Here is a 15,860-nt window from a genome sequence, read left to right as displayed (position 1 = left end):
TCCCAGTGCCCCTCTGTCCCCAAGGGCTGCAGGGTCACCAGGCAGCAAGAGAGAAACAGCAGCTGCAAACAGCCCTGCTGCTTGGGAAAAGCTGATTTTAGTGCACATGGAGATAATGCCGGCATGGGAATGGGGGGGGAGTGTGCAGGAGACGTGGCCATTCATGCAGAGGCAGCATGAGCTCAGTGATGGTGTTTGTTTGGGTGACCCCTGGGTGCAGGGGACATAGGCAGGGCAGGGGGGAGCGGTTTGGGCATGGGGACATGGGGACAGCATGGAGTGGGGAGCTGCTGTCTCCAGCAGCAATGGGGAGGGGTGGGGACAGGAACAGGGATGCTGCTCCAGCCGGAAGCCTTGGGCTGGTGCTGCGGATGTGACCGCAGACCGGGAGCTGGCTAGAGAGCTGCACACCCTGTGGAAATACAGGCTGGGAAAAGCACCTTATCTGAGTAATTAGCAGCATCTTCCCATGAGAATAAAGTCTTCCGAAATGCTAAAACACTGTGTTGCCATTGCTGGGATGTCCCCAGCAGAGCTGGGGGACAAGGGGCTCCTTTCACTGGCAGCAGGACCAGTGCTATGAACAAGCCACCACTGCCTACCCCGGCGTGTCCATGTGAGCAAGAGCTGGGTGAAAGAAACTTAATTCCGCTCAAAGTTTCTCTTTGGTATTTGCTTTCCTGGCAAGTTTGGGGTTGCTGCTGCAGCACTCGTTCCCTGGGAGGCTCCGCTCCCTTAGACATTTTGCCAGACAAGGAACAATGCAGAGAGCAGAAACTGCCCCCTTGGATCTTGTCTTGTAGAGTTTGAGTTTGGCAGAAGATTTTTGGTTTCTTTTTGGCTTCATTTCCTGAGAAATCCTCAAGTGGTTGCTGAAAGGCTGGGTAAAAAAAGAGCATTAAAGAGCCGGAGTGGGCAGCTCCATCAGAGCTTTCCAGGATGGATGGAGGCATTGGGGTGGGTAGGATGGATGGAGGCATTGAGGTGGACAGGACAGAAGCACTGAGGTGGACAGAACAAATGGGCGCAGCAGGGAGGACACACGGCTGGCAGCGCTGCACCGAACAGTGCTTTTTCCTTGCCAGCTGCCGGGGGCTTTGCCCCAAACAAGGCAACGTGGGGAGTGCCCATCCCAGGGTGAAGGTGTTGGCTGGCCCCAATGGATTGCCAGCCGGAGGCATGGGGGGAGCCATGGTGGTGGTGGGGGGTCTAGGTCCCTGGGACGGGCACGGGGGCTGCCCCACATGGGGCTGACCTCTGCGCCTCACTGGGGGTCCCTCCCCATGGTCAGGCTCCCGGGAGGTCTGGTCATCCCTCCTGTGCCCTGAGAGATGTCCGCAGAAGGCACCTGCTGGGACACATGGCAACCCAGAGCCTGGTGGGGCCGGGCACCCCGCTAGCATCGACACAGCCCGGGGAGGGGGATGTGGTGGGGCTCTCCCCTGCCCCTTTACCAGAAAGCGAACCGTATCCTGGGCTGCATCAAAAGCAGCGTGGCCAGCAGGTCGAGGGAGGGGATTCTGCCCCTCTGGTGAGACCCCACCTGCAGTACTGCATCCAGCTCTGGAGTCCTCAGCGCAGGAAAGACATGGACCAGTTGGAGCGGGTCCAGAGGAGGCCACAAAAATGATCAGAGGGCTGGAAAAACTCTCCTATGAGGAAAGGCTGAGAGAGTTGGGGTTGTTCAGCCTGGAGAAGAGAAGGCTCCGGGGAGACCTTATTGCAGCCTTTCAATCCTTAAAGGGGGCTTATAAGAAAGATGGGGACAAATGTTTTAGCAGAGTCTGTAGCCATAGCACAATGGTTTTAAATTAAAAGAGGGTGGATTCAGACTAGATATAAGGATATTTTTTTATAAGGATATATATTTTTTACGATGAGGGTGGTGAAACACTGGCACAGGTTGCCCAGAGAGGTGGTAGATGCCCCATCCCTGGAAACATTCAAAGTCAGTTTGGACGGGGCTCTGAGCAACCTGATCTCGTTGCAGATGTCCCTGCTCATTGCAGGGGGTTGGACTAGATGACCTTTAAAGGTCCCTTCCAACCCAAACCTTTCTGTGATTCTATGATTCTGTGTCCCCAGAAGGCGCCTGCAGGGACACGTGGCAACCCAAAGCCTGGTGGGGCCAGGCACCCCACCAGCACCGACACAGCCCGGGGAGGGGGATGTGGTGGGGCCGTCCCCCCTTTACCAAGAGGCTGGGGAGGCGGCATCTCCCCCAGAGCTGCACACAGCGTAGCAGGGTGCTCCCATCCCTTGTCCCCGGGGTGCCTGCGGCTAAGCACTGGTGCTCTCAGGGAGTCGCTCTATGTGCAGGTCTGCAGGGGAACTTCCCTGGGGCTGTGCCGGGGATGGTGCATGCGGCACGCAGGGGCCCAGGCTGCCATGGCACAGGGTGCAAGGGACAGATGGGTGCATGTGCATGCCCCAGCGGCTACAACGGCACCCCCATTCCGGGGAACACAGGGGTGACCAAGGAAATAGGGACAGAGCCAGGGCTGGCCAGCAAATGGACACAGCTGGCCACAGCCCCACCACAAGCCATGTGTCCCTGCAAGGGACCTGGTGCCCAGAGGCCAGTGGGCAAGGGACAAGGCCAGCACAGCCAGGGCCACGTGCTCACAGCTGGCACCGGAGGTTAGACCAGGCTGATGCCCCAAGCTGCTCATCTCCTGGTCTTGGTGGTGCCAGGGGGGTTCAGTGGGGTCCTCGGGGGTGAGCAAGAGCTGCAGGGAGCCCTGGGCATGCCCAGCAATATGCATGCACGGGCGCGTGTGCGCACGTGTGTGTGCGTGCATGCATGTGTGTTCCCATCCCACCCGCCTCCATACTGGTGCCACTGGGGCGATGCCGGCCGGCGCGGGGGGAGCAGGCGCATTGGAAGGACACAGAGACAGGGGTGCTGAGCCAGCGCTAGTTCAGTGTCGGTGTTTATTCGTGTGACACTCAGGGTGGGGGAACAGGAGCAGGGGACAGGGGAAAGTGGGAAGAGACAAGTGTGGTGGAGGGGGGAGCCGCTGCCCCCAGCAGCGGGGAAGAGGGAGGGAGCCGGTGAGGGGCTGCCGGGCGTGGGGAGGTCCCGGTGGGGTTAGGAGCACTCGGATCTCTTCAGGACCTTCTCCACATTGCCAGCCTCGTGCGTGACCTTGCAGGCGTAGGTCTCGTGGCTCTTCCAGTCGCTGGCACTCAGCGTCAGGTAGCTGCTGGCCATGTACTTGTTGTTGCTGGTCTGCCGCTGGGGCTGGCTGGTCTCAACACCACTGGAGAGGGTGCGGCCATCGGCCGTCCAGACCACCTGTGCGGCGCCGGGGTAGAAGTCTCCCAGCAGACACACCAGGGTGGCTTTGCTCTGCGTCGAGAGCTCCTCGGAGGATGGCGGGAAGAGGTGGACGGTGGGGGAGACCTTAGGCTGGCCTGTGAGGGGAGAGAGAGCGGCACGGGGTCAGGGGGGACCCTGAGCCCCGCCACAGCCCCTGCCTGCCTGCCCTGCCCGCCCTGCCTGCCACAGCTGGCACTGCCAGAACCCCCCCACTTCCCTCGCAGCTAAGAGTTTATCATTTGTATCTCTAATGCATTTAGATTCGGGATACATCTCTATATATATTTTTTTATATATATGTGTATATAAAAAATATATGTGTATATATGTGTGTGTGTAATACACATACACACATATATACATCCCATATAGACTTGTATATATGTTATATATACACTATATGTATATATGTGCATATACACATATATTATAGATATCTATATATACAGCTAATATATATTTCATATATATGTATATTATATATTACATATATATAAAATATACAATATATACTACATCTATATGTGTAGTATATATTGTTATATAAATATATGTACAATTATACATAATTTATATAATATACATATTTATGTATTTATCTATAGTTTTCATAAAGACAAAATACATATGTTATATGCATTATATATACTTTTATATATAATACATATATAAAACAAATCTCTGGTTAGTTGCCATAAACCCATTTCTTTCCTCTTGCAAGGCAATTTTTAAAAAAAATCAAAATTTTAAAGACAAACCATCCTCTTTTCTGCCCAGTTCTGCTTTCAGACACTTTCAGACTTGTCTCAGAAAAAGTACAACTAAGAATCACCCAAAGGAAGATGGAGAGAAGATGTTTGGTTTTTCTGAGGTGGTTCTGCTGCCTCCTCTAATATACAATGTCCCTATCTCTGTCTCTATCTATCTCTATCTCTATCTCTATCTCTATCTCTATCTCTATCTCTATCTCTATCTCTATCTCTATCTCTATCTCTATCTCTATCTCTCTATCTCTATTTCTATCTCTATCTCTATCTCTGTCTCTATCTCTGTCTCTGTCTCTGTCTCTGTCTCTGTCTCTGTCTCTATCTCTACTTCTACCTCTATCTCTATTTGAAAATCAGGAGGACTCCACCGTTAAAAACTTTCTGATGAAGAAATTGGCAAACTACATTTTTCTCGATCTTACACCTCTAGTAATTTGGTTCAGATTGGGATTTTTGGCCAAATTATTTTAAAAATTACAGACAAAGGCAGACAAATGATGTTTCCGGCAGCATTTTCAACACAATAATCTCCGTTTTTGACATGACTTACCTGGACAAAAGGCTCTTTAAGATACCTGAAAACTTTTGGTTAAGATCCCAGGGACGTGCCATTTTAACATGAAGTCAGATGTGACTTCAGCCCGCCTGCAGCTGAGGACGGGCTGCCATTTCGCAGCACCCACACCCTCAGCCATGGGACACCACAGAGAAGTCCCTGCTCCTCACTGAGGGCGACAGACTTAGTCTTCAGGACTGAGAGTTAAGGACTTACTTAGACCTTGGACCTTAGACCTTAGACTAACGACTAATTTCTTTAACAAAGACAAAAATTTACTTTCTTAGAGACCTAAACCTGAGTTTCTGAAATAGGCTCCCTGAGACCTCAGACATATTTCCTGGCCAAATTTTAAGGTCTTTCAATCGAGAAAATACCCCCCAATCATCCGTGGAGCGCACCAGAGCCCTCCAAGTCCGCAGAGACAAGACACAGCCCCCAACGCCACGCTTAGTCCCCATCCCTGAACTGGCAGCAGACCCCAGCCCAGCGCCAAGTCCAAGAAAAAAACCCCAAATCACCGAAAATCGACAAAATGTCACAATTTCGTGGTGGGGAAGGAAAGACCGAGAAGAAGTCGGCGACTTACCTAGGACGGTCAACAGGGTCCCAGCCCCGAATACACCACACAGTGATACAGGGCTGTGCAAAAACCTCCTGCCCCATGGCAGGAGCCGTCCTGGGCCCCATGGATGTGTCAGAATGGAGGTGATGGGATGGAGATGCCCCAATGGACACAGAGGGATGAAGGTGATGGGATGGAGGTGTCCCGATGGACACAGCAGGATGAAGGTGATGGAACGGAGGTGTCCCGATGGACACAGCAGGATCAAGGTGATGGAACAGAGGTGTCCCGATGGACACAACAGGATGAAGGCGATGGGATGGAGGTGCCCCGATGGACACAGCAGAGTGAAGGCAATGGGGTAGAGGTGCCCCGATGGGCACAGCAGGCTGGATGCACGGTGCTGGACATGCTCTGGTGGATGTGGCAGGGCAGGAGCAGCAGGACAGCCATATGGGGATGGCTGCGTGTCCTTGCCGGAGGGGCCATGGGAAAATGAGTGGCCTTGGCCCCACCATCCCGCATGGGCCACGTTGGCCAGGCTCTCCAGAGCTGTGGCTGCGTCATTGGCTGCTCCAGGGACCCACTGATACCCAGGACAGTGCGCCCTGTGCTTGTTACAAGCCCATGTCCCTGCCTGTGGTGTGGGGACGTTAATCCCAGGGGAGGAAAGGCTGGTGGAGGCTTTGGGTGCCCCTAAGATGTGACAGGCAGCACCTTGTCTCAACCTACACTGTTGCCATGCAGGTGGCTGTGGGCTGCCCAGGGGGGCACTGGCCACTGTCCGGCCACCTCTGGGACCACACTGTGGCTGTGGCCAAGGCGAACAGGGACCACCGGCCATTGGACAGTATGTGTGCGGGTAAACCTCCTGAATAAACCATCCATCCATCCTTCCCACCGCCCAGAAACACCAGCGCTGGCGTAGGTGCCATGGTTTCAGAGGGGACTCCACCTCCCAGCATCTGTGCCACCCTGGCTCTGCTCTCTGAGGCAAAACCTGACCCCAGCACAGCCCACATCCTTACCTTGGCAGGATTTTTGGTGCCTGGTGGGTGGGTGAACCTCCTTGCGGCAGCTGTGTCGGGGTGCCCTGTGCTGGGGCAGCCCACAGCAGGGGAGCGGTGCAGCCCTGGCTGCTATCGTGCTGCACCCACCACTGTGCCAGAGCTCACCCCTGCGCTTGGGGCTGGGTGCAGGGCGCTGGACCATCCCACCGAGGGTAAATAAGCACTTCCCTCTGTCACACATGGCATCTCATTGCTGGCAAAGGCACTGGTGTGGGGTTGGCTCCGGTGCGGGGGGGTTCAGAGGCCCCCTGAGCCAATGAAGCCTGCCAGCCATCACAGATCACGCCCCGGGATGCTTGCTGAAGGCACCTATCGCTGCATCAGTGGGTGATGACTGAAGGCCAAATTCATGGGGGTTTTTGTTTCTGCCCTGATAGAGCTCAGCGCAGATCTCAGCACTTAGTGTCCTGCCTAGGCTGGGGGGCCTGGCCCGCGGGTGGAGGGGAGGGCTGGGGGCATCGGCCAGCACTGGGCACTGCAGCAGGGGAGTCCCGGCCGGTTGCGTTCTCCAACTTACTTTAGCTCCCGCCTTTGCTGTGGGAGATCAGGCCAGTGCTCAGGGACAAAATTCAGGGCTGGTACAGCCCCAGTGCCTGAGATGGTTCCAGGATGAGGGGACAGGGCAGGGGAGATGGGAGGGATTCAGGCACGGGGAGAAGGAAGGACCCACAGACTTGCACAGAAGGAGGGGACAGGGATGGGGCAGGTGGTGAAGCACTGTGCCGGGGGATGTGATGTTCCAGGGCCAGGGTTGTCTGTTCCCAATGGGGTTAGGAGCACTCAGATCTATTTAGGACCTTCTCGATGGTGCCAGTCTCATGTGTGACCTTGCAGGCATAGGTCTCGTGGCTCTTCCGGTCACTGGCACTCAGCGTCAGGTAGCTGCTGGCCATGTACTGGTTGTTGGTCTGCCGCTGGGGCTGGCTGGTCTCGATGCCACCAGTGAGGGCACGGCCATCAGCTGTCCAGACCACCTGCATGGCACCGGGGTAGAAGTCTCCCAGCAGACACACCAGGGTGGCTTTGCTCTGCGTCGAGAGCTCCTCGGAGGATGGCGGGAAGAGGTGGATGGTGGGGGAGACCTTGGGCTGGCCTGTGAGGGGGAGAGAACAGCACGGGGAGGCGGATGTGGAAGGAGGAAGGTCTTTAAAGTGTGGATATGGCTGTACCTGTGGGGTTTGGTTCTGGCTGGAGTCTTTCAGTGCAGCTCCCACTACCAGCAAAGGAGCTAATAGCTCAGGGTCTCTGCGGTCAGCTTATTTTTTTAATATTCAGCCTAGCAATCTAAAAAGGCTGTCCTGGAGGTAAGAAGCCCCAGCTCTCCGGAGGACACCCAGCATGCGTGTCTGCAGGATTCCCCGTCATCAGCATCCCACACCTCGGCCCTGTGCCATGTGCATGTGCAGCTGTAGCCAAGACTCAGCTATGGTGCTTTTTGGAGGCTGAAACGCAGCCATCCTCTTGAGTGCCACTGAGACAAGAAGAGGTAACCTTGTCTTCAGCCAGGAAGCCCAAACCATCTGCTCAGGCTTGAAGCCCTTCTCCATGTCAGCCCCCTATATATTTCCTCATCATACCATAGAGCGCACCTGGGAGCTTCTCCTCAAAGGAAAGAGAAATGTTAAGCAATTTCTGTCTCATAAACTCCAATATAATCTGGCTGTCTGGAAAATACATAGATATATTTTTACCCAGTAACTTCTGTACTCAGTCAAGTTGAACAAGACCCACAGGATCAGTAGAGGCTCTGCAGATTTGAAAGGACCAAAAATGTTTTGCAAGCAGCGAAGCCCAATTAACCCGTAAAACCTTGTTTCCTCCTGTCAAGGAAAGGCACAGGAATACATTTCAGTGCGGCTAGACAGACAGAGGACACGCTGCTATAACCAAATGAAGAAAAGAAAAAAAGCCCACCCCAAACCCCGGGAAGAGCCCATATAGCCCCTGGCATGGGGAAGACCCTGTGTGAGCATCAGAGTGACTTACTGAGGACTGTCAGCTGGGTCCCACCACCAAAGAAATAAACGCAATGACACATTGCTGCGCAGAAGGAGCCCAAGCAGCTGCTTATGCCCAGCCAGCCACCCCGGTGCCCCGTCAGCATGGCGGGGAGGCAGCCGGGCTCCCAGCCACTGACGCAGCTTATGTGGTGCTGCTTGCTGGGGATGACAGAGTAGGGATGGTATTTGTGCATCCCCCGCCCCCCCGCCCCGTCTCTCCCAAGGGATATCCGGCAGCTGTGCCACTGTTGGCCAAGGTCTTGGCTGAAATCACATGTCAATCCCCCTCCAAACACGCCCCCTATAAAATGCTCACTGGCTCACAAGTTTTAGTGAAAGTCCCCCCCGGTTTGGGCCAGTCTGCCTATGATGGCCTTAGCTCAGTTCCACCCTGTCTCTGGGGAGGGGTGGCAGCTCGCCAGGTCCAGCTTCACCCTGTTTGAGCACCACAGCACTCCTCCGCAGCACTCCTCCCCGGCCAGCCCGTGCGGAGATGCCAGAGATGCTCCGAGCACGGGCAGCCCTGAGTGGGCAGCACAGCCTGGGCTATGGGGCCCAGGGGGTGTGAGGAGCACGAAGTAAAGGGCAAGTGAGAGCAGCAGGTCCCAGTGCATGCATGTGCTGAGGGGAAACATGCATTACTGCCCGGGTGAGCGCAGTGGAGGGCAGGCAGCCCGTGTGCTGCTGGTCCTGCCCTGGGCACCCTCCTGCGTTCGGGAGCTGATCTGGACGGTGCCAGAGCAGCCTTCAGCGCCGAGAGGAGCACTTAAACTCATCTCACCCGGTTCTGCCGAGGTGGTGGCTGCTTCCCAAGGCACCAGGGGTGGAGGATGATGCTGCTCCACCAGCTAAGCCAGCTCTGGAGCAGCAGGGACAGAAGGGCAAGGCAGACATATTTTCCTTGCACAGGAGACAGGGAGACCTCAGAGACCTGCAGGTTTGCTCCAAGCACCCTGCCAGAAGTATTCCCTACCCACTCAGGAACTCAGCTTCCCGCAGAGCTGCCCCTGCCCATTCTGCACCCCCCAGGCTGCTGCTCCTGGTAGTGCCCTATTAGCCCCTGCCTTCACAGCACCTTGGAGCAGCAGCCCTCAGGTGAGGGCTCCCAGTAGCATCTGCCGAGGGCCAGGGCACACAAAGGGGGTTGGAGAAGAGGTGTCAGAGGCTGTTGGCAAAGAGGAAGATTTGGGACTAGCAGAGAAAAGCATGCAAGGAATGTGGATGCCTACATACAACTGCAATAACCAAGGCAGGCATGAGCCAGGATGGGTTTCAGCTAAGACCGATTAACTTCAAATTCCCCAGGGCAGGCTTGGCTGCTGCTTCGTAAAGTGTTTTCCCAGAATGGTGCCAATCTCACAGGGCACAGGGAGCTCAGCTCAGAGCAAACAAGCTCTTGGAGCAATGAATTGCAATAGTACGAACTTAAACTGAACTCAAAATTATTCAAATGCTGTGGTTTGTGCAAGTGCTTATAGAAAGAAGCAGAGTCAGTGAACCTCCTGAGTCACTAGAAAACAAATGATGCTTCGAAGATTTTGTGGTTCAAGGCACTTTCTGTTTCAGAGGTTTGGTTTGCCTCTGGGTAGGTTTATGCATTGGTGTAAAGGCTGAAACTAGCCAAAAAAAAAATCACTGAAATTGTCTGTGGAAAGCATTTAGCTGAAACCAATGCCATCTATCTGTTGTGGACGACCAGTTTCTGAGCATTTCTCAGACTTCAATGGGGTTTTGGTTCCATTTTAGGGGAGGACAATAAAGGGGGATAACGTTCAGCTCGAAAGCCCAGCTCTTCTCCTTGGAGGGAGGTATGGAGGAGGACTGATGCTGTGCTGGACGTACCAGGGTGTTGGCCCTTCAACACCAGCCTGGCACATGGCCTCAGCCGGAGCCGGGGCAGGTGAGGGGGCGATGGTCCCTGCGGGGCACTGGGGAGGCTACGCACAACTGCTGTGTCCCAGTGCTGGGGCTGAGCAGCAGAGGCCACACCAGGCGCTCTCCACTGCTGCCACATGGCTGGCCCAGACATGCCTGGAAGCAAACAAGAAGGGAAAGGGCAGGATGTGCTGAGCAGCCTTGTAGCATAAACTCTCCTGAAACTGCCCTGGCATGGCTTGTGCAAACATCTGCCCCCAGAAACCGCTTCCTTTATGGACTAAAATGAGCACTGACTGGGGGGAGAGGGTGCCAAGGGGTTCCTGGAACAGCTGGGCTTGGAAGAGGGCAGGGAAGCACCCAGCAGGGCCCTGGGTGCCAGACATAGAGTGCAGGGGACCTTGGACCAACAGTGAAGGCAGGGACAGGGCTACTGGGGGTCATCCCATCCCCAAATGACAGGGGACGAGCATAGACCTGGGGCTCTGAGGGACAGCTGAGCCGGGACACCAGGCACAGCCACCTGCAGCACAGGGCAGCAAAGGCAGGGCCATGGCAGGGACCTGCCCAACATTAAATGAGGACAGCAGAGACTCCTAACAGGCCCCTGCAATGGCAGGAGTTTTTTGTTTCACTTCCTCATTACTCTGTGTCACCGTGGGAACATTATTGCTGCCGTCGTAGCCACCACAGTAATAGACAGCCTCGTCCTCAGGTTGGACCCCAGTGATGGTTAACGTGCCGGTGGTGCCGGACTTGGATCCGGAGAATCGCGAAGGGATGCCCGAGGGTCTCTTGTCGTTGTAGTAGATCACAGTGACAGGGGCACTGCCAGGTACCTTCTGCTGGAACCAGCCGACAGCATAGCTGCTGCTGTAAAGCCCGGAGCAGGTGATCTGGACGGTTTCTCCCGGGTTCTTTGACACCGAGGGCGGCTGAGTCAGCGCTGCCTGGACCAGGGAACCTGGAGAAGGAGAGGAGAGAGGGGAGAAGATGGGGGTCAGCCAGTGCCCAAGAAGAACAGCCCTCCCGGGGCTACAGGACTGGGCCCCGGTGCCCAAAGTCCCCGGCTGGGTGCAGCGAGTCCTGCCAGGGCACCTGAGCCGTGGGCGAGCACCGCGAGGAGGAGAGGGACCCAGGCCATGGCGCGATCCAACCAGCTCTGCGTCCCCACGCTGATGGAGCTGTGCCATCGACCCCGACTCCCTTTTAAGCCCCAGCCTGTCCAGGACACAACCCCTCCATGCAAATCTGACCCCGCGCTTAGGGCCAGATCCTGCCCACGCCTCTCTCCCCACCTTCCTCCCCGCTCCACGCCCAGCCCCACCACCCCAGATGCAGTGGAGCTTGTCCCCTGCCACAGACCGGAGACACGTCCCAGGTCAGAGCCCAAAACCTGCCAGCACTGACCCCCTGTCCACAGCCCAGGCTGAGTGGCTGCGGGGCCAAAGGGTGCAGGAGAGCCAGGTTGATTGGGGCAGGAGGCGACCAGATAGTGCCTGCAGCTCCAGCATCCTCTCTACAGGTTGTGGGGAGCAGATGAGCCGGTGCCTGTGCCAGGGAGGGAAGGACAAGCCCTTGCCCAGGCTATTGCCAGTGGGGTGGATTTTTGGGTTCCAGCTGGGAACAGCTAGGCTTATCCATGGGGAAAGGACTGGGAAAAGGCAAGAGCAAAGCCCCCATTTCCATCCCTCCGAGCCCCTCAGATGATATTATCTGTGACCAATGAGCACCCGGGACCTTAACCTGGAGCAGGCGAGGGGAGCAGGGCCAGGAGCAGGGCTCATCGGGGAGCACAGAGTAAACTCGCCCCTGAGGACTGCAGGGTGCTTGGTGCAGCCCTGCCCATGCCCTCCTGGCCCCAGACCATGGCACGTGGCCCTCACTCCCAACACCATGGTCTCGGGCATAGAGCTGGGGGACAAGGCCACCTGGGACCCTGCTGCCCACGCCACAGCTCGTGACACTGCAAATGCAGCCCCCCATGGGGCCAGCACCCCTGCCCACAGCCTGGCCCTATCACACACCCTCACCACCAGCCCTTGTCCCCTGCCCCGTCACACCACACTCGTGGGGACGCAGGAAGTGTCACTGCTGAAAACAAGCGTCACCCCATGACACGGCAGAGCCGGTGCCTTTGTCCCCAGCAGTAGCCGCAGTCCCAGGGTCCCGCAGCAAAGCACAGGGACTGGGTCAGGGTGCTGCGCAGCCCCTTGCTGTCATGGGGCTGTAGTGGGACATTGCCCAGGGCCAGGGGCTTCCCAGGGGGCCAGAGGTGCTGGGGGGATCCTGCACAGGCTGAGCATGAGCCCGGTGGGCCGGCACTGGGCAAACACAGCCAACACTGGAGTAGCCCGCGGGCTCCTCTTGCAGCACGACAGAGCAGCCCCCGGCCAGCGCTGAGCTGCCCTGGCAGCCTCACGATGACCCTGGAGCTGCTCTGCCCACGGGAAACATCCCTTCCCAGGGCTTGAAGGCAAAGCTTTGGCCCAGCTCCCCAGCCCAGGGCATGTTCCCACCTCTGGGTGCTGGGGCCACAGTTTCAGAGGGCTGAACCCCGCTGGGGTGGTGCCCCGGGGGCTCCCGGCACGGGTGGGCTGGGAGGAGGGCAGGGAGGCACCTGGCAGGGCCCTGGGTGCCAGCCGGGGAGCGCAGGGCGAAGTCGGCCCTGCAGCACCAGGCAGGTCATGCCAGCATTTCTTTACCGAGAGGGGGGTCAAACACCAGACAGGCTTCCTAGAGAGGAGGTCAATGCCCCAGGCCTGTCAGTGTTACAGAGGCGTTTGGACAAAGCCCTTAATAACAGGCTTTAAGTTTTGGTCAGCCCTGAAATGGTCAGGCAGTTGGACTAGATGATTGTTGTAGGTTCCTTCCAACAGAAATAGCCTATCCTATCCTATCCTCCCCAAATGGCAGGGGACAGACACAGATCTGGGACTCTAAGGGATGGCTGAGCCGGGACACCAGGCACAGCCACCTGCAGCACAGGGCAGCAAAGGCAGGGCCATGGCAGGGACCTGCCCAACATTAAATGAGGACAGCAGAGACTCCTAACAGGCCCCTGCAATGGCAGGAGTTTTTTGTATCACTTCCTCATTACTATGTGTCACTGTGGGAACATTATTGCTGCCGTCGGAGCCACCACAGTAATAGACAGCCTCGTCCTCAGGTTGGACCCCAGTGATGGTTAACGTGCCGGTGGTGCCGGACATGGAGCCAGAGAATCGCGAAGGGATGTCTCAGGGCCTGTTATTGTTGCGATAGATCACAGTGACAGGGGCACTGCCAGGTACCTTCTGCTGGTACCAACCAACATAGCTGCCACTGCTAATCCCGGAGCAGGTGATCTGTACGGTTTCTCCCGGGTTCTTTGACACCGAGGGCGGCTGAGTCACTGCTGCCTGGACCAGGGAACCTGGAGAGGAAGAGGAGAGAGGGGAGAAGATGGGGGTCAGCCAGTGCCCAAGGGAGAACAGCCCTCCTGGGGCACTGGCATGGGGTTGGGACCCCTGTGCTCAAAGTCCCCAGCTGGGTGCAGCAAGTCCTGCCAGGGCAACTGAGCCATGCGCGAGCACCGCGAGGAGGAGAGGGACCCAGGCCATGGCGTGATCCAACTAGCTCTGCGTCCCCACACTGATGAAGCTGTGCCATTGACCCTGACTCCCATTTAAGCGCCCGCCTGCCCAAGACACAGTCCCTCCATGCAAATCTGACCCCGCGCTTAGGGCCGGATCCTGTCCACGCCTCTCTCCCCACCTCCCTCCCCGCTCCACACCCAGCCCCACCACCCCAGATGCAGTGGAGCTTGTCCCCTGCCACAGACCGGAGACACATCCCAGCTCAGAGCCCAAAACCCGCCATCATGGAACGCCCATTTCTATCCTTCCAAGATCCTCAGATGATATTATCTACGACCAATGAGCACCCGGGACCTTAACCTGGAGCAGGCGAGGGGAGCAGGGCCAGGAGCGGGGCTCATCGGGGAGCACAGAGTAAACTCGCCCCTGAGGACTGCAGGGTGCTTGGTGCAGCCCTGCCCATGCCCTCCTGGCCCCAGACCATGGCACGTGGCCCTCACTCCCAACACCATGGTCTCGGGCATAGAGCTGGGGGACAAGGCCACCTGGGACCCTGCTGCCCACGCCACAGCTCGTGACACTGCAAATGCAGCCCCCCCATGGGGCCAGCACCCCTGCCCACAGCCTGGCCCTATCACACACCCTCACCACCAGCCCTTGTCCCCTGCCCCGTCACACCACACTCGTGGGGATGCAGGAAGTGTCACTGCTCAAAACAAGCGTCACCCCATGACACGGCAGAGCCGGTGCCTTTGTCCCCAGCAGTAGCCGCAGTCCCAGGGTCCCGCAGCAAAGCACAGGGACTGGGTCAGGGTGCTGCGCAGCCCCTTGCTGTCATGGGGCTGTAGTGGGACATTGCCCAGGGCCAGGGGCTTCCCAGGGGGCCAGAGGTGCTGGGGGGATCCTGCACAGGCTGAGCATGAGCCCGGTGGGCCGGCACTGGGCAAACACAGCCAACACTGGAGTAGCCCGCGGGCTCCTCTTGCAGCACGACAGAGCAGCCCCCGGCCAGCGCTGAGCTGCCCTGGCAGCCTCACGATGACCCTGGAGCTGCTGTGCCCACGGGAAACATCCCTTCCCAGGGCTTGAAGGCAAAGCTTTGGCCCAGCTCCCCAGCCCAGGGCATGTTCCCACCTCTGGGTGCTGGGCCACAGTTTCAGAGGGCTGAACCCCGCTGGGGTGGTGCCCCGGGGGCTCCCGGCACGGGTGGGCTGGGAGGAGGGCAGGGAGGCACCTGGCAGGGCCCTGGGTGCCAGCCGGGGAGCGCAGGGCGAACTCGGCCCTGCAGCACGGGGCAGGGAAAGGGCAGCCCCTGGGGAGTCATCCCCTCCCTAACTGATAAGGGACAGGCACAGATCTGGGGCTCTAAGGGACAGCTGAGCCTGGACACGAGGCACTGCCACCTGCAGCACAGGGCAGCAAGGGCAGGGCCATGGCAGGGACCTGCCCCACCATCAAACAGACCGCATAGACTCCCAAATGGCCCTTGTGATGGCGGGAGGTTTTTGTATCACTTCCCCATTGATCTGTGTCACGGTGGCACCAGTATAGCCGCTTTCGTAGCTACCACAGTAATAGACAGCCTCGTCCTCGGGTTGGACCCCAGTGATGGTTAACGTGGCTGTGGAGCCAGACTTGGATCCGGAGAATCGCGAAGGAATGCCCGAGGGTCTGTCGTCATTCCAGTAGATCACAGTGACAGGGGCACTGCCAGGTACCTTCTGCTGGTACCAACCATAGCTGCCGCTACCACCAGAGCAGGTGATCTGGACGGTTTCTCCCGGGTTCTTTGACACCGAGGGCGGCTGAGTCAGCGCTGCCTGGACCAGGGAACCTGGAGAGGAAGAGGAGAGAGGGAAGAAGATGGGGGTCAGCCAGTGCCCAAGAAGAACAGCCCTCCCCGGGCAGCAGGATGGGGTTGGGACCCCAGTGCCCAAAGGCCCTGGCTGAGCGCAGCGAGTCTGGCCAGGGCACCTGAGACATGGGCGAGCACCGCGAGGAGGAGAGGGGCCCAGGCCATGGTGCAATCCCACCAGCTCTGCGTCCCCACGCCGATGGGGCTGTGCCGTTGACCCCAACTCCCTTATAAGCCCCTGCCCGCCTGGGGCACAGCCCCTCCATGCAAAT

General features: G+C 57.5%; 1 protein-coding gene across 1 annotated transcript; it reads right to left on the bottom strand.

The window, feature by feature from the left end:
- Positions 1-3,091: 3,091 nt before the first annotated feature.
- On the bottom strand, positions 3,092-11,299 carry IGLL1 (immunoglobulin lambda like polypeptide 1). The gene is made up of 4 exons (XM_059827958.1): positions 11,254-11,299; positions 10,826-11,119; positions 5,235-5,276; positions 3,092-3,417 (listed from the first exon to the last, which is right to left on the bottom strand). The coding sequence occupies exons 1-4, from the start codon at positions 11,297-11,299 to the stop codon at positions 3,092-3,094; spliced, it is 708 nt and encodes a 235-aa protein (XP_059683941.1).
- Positions 11,300-15,860: the final 4,561 nt, after the last annotated feature.

This window comes from Gavia stellata, chromosome 21, assembly GCF_030936135.1.
Source record: "Gavia stellata isolate bGavSte3 chromosome 21, bGavSte3.hap2, whole genome shotgun sequence".
Taxonomy (NCBI): Eukaryota; Metazoa; Chordata; class Aves; order Gaviiformes; family Gaviidae; genus Gavia; species Gavia stellata.
The sequence above is the reverse complement of the archived record's forward strand: the minus strand, read 5'-3'. Positions and strand labels throughout refer to the sequence as shown.

Coding starts and splice junctions, on each gene's coding strand:
- IGLL1 (XM_059827958.1), bottom strand. CDS start 11,299: ATGGCCTGGGTCCCTCTCCTCCTCGCGGTGCTCGCCCACGGCTCAG. Junction 11,120..11,253: donor GGTGCTCGCCCACGGCTCAG/GTGCCCTGGCAG, acceptor CTCCTTCTCCAG/GTTCCCTGGTCCAGGCAGCG. Junction 3,418..5,234: donor GACCCTGTTGACCGTCCTAG/GTAAGTCGCCGA, acceptor CTCCCCTCACAG/GCCAGCCTAAGGTCTCCCCC.